The sequence below is a fragment of the Sinocyclocheilus anshuiensis genome, unplaced genomic scaffold (assembly GCF_001515605.1).
Source record: "Sinocyclocheilus anshuiensis isolate Anshui unplaced genomic scaffold, SAMN03320099.WGS_v1.1 scaffold968, whole genome shotgun sequence".
Taxonomy (NCBI): Eukaryota; Metazoa; Chordata; class Actinopteri; order Cypriniformes; family Cyprinidae; genus Sinocyclocheilus; species Sinocyclocheilus anshuiensis.
This window is the reverse complement of record NW_015549636.1, coordinates 486,263-486,468: the sequence shown is the minus strand read 5'-3', so window position 1 is coordinate 486,468 and position 206 is coordinate 486,263. Positions and strand designations below refer to the sequence as shown.

At 44.7% G+C, this 206-nt stretch overlaps 1 protein-coding gene across 1 annotated transcript in view; it reads right to left on the bottom strand.

Annotated features, from left to right (window-relative positions):
* Window positions 1–206, bottom strand: part of trim35-1 (tripartite motif containing 35-1) — a 4,335-nt gene that overhangs the window by 2,434 nt on the left and 1,695 nt on the right. Inside the window, exon 3 of the mRNA XM_016448787.1 lies at window positions 22–204. Coding sequence (XP_016304273.1) covers window positions 22–204 — 183 coding nt within the window. The remainder of the gene's footprint in view (window positions 1–21; window positions 205–206) is intronic.

The window sequence follows — 206 nt, the reverse complement described above, 5'->3', positions numbered from 1 at the left end:
TGTGTGTGTGTGTGTACCAACCTGCAGAAAGGTGATGTCATCATCCTCGATTCCTTCTTCCAGTTCTTTGACTCTGTCAGAGAGAGACAGTATTCCTCCTTGTATTATTCTTTCCATCTTCCCTCTCTTTTCTTTCTCCTCTTCATTTAGAGCCGCTATCCTGCTCTCCTCCTCTTTTCTGAGGAACTGATGCAGTGTCTCAACCT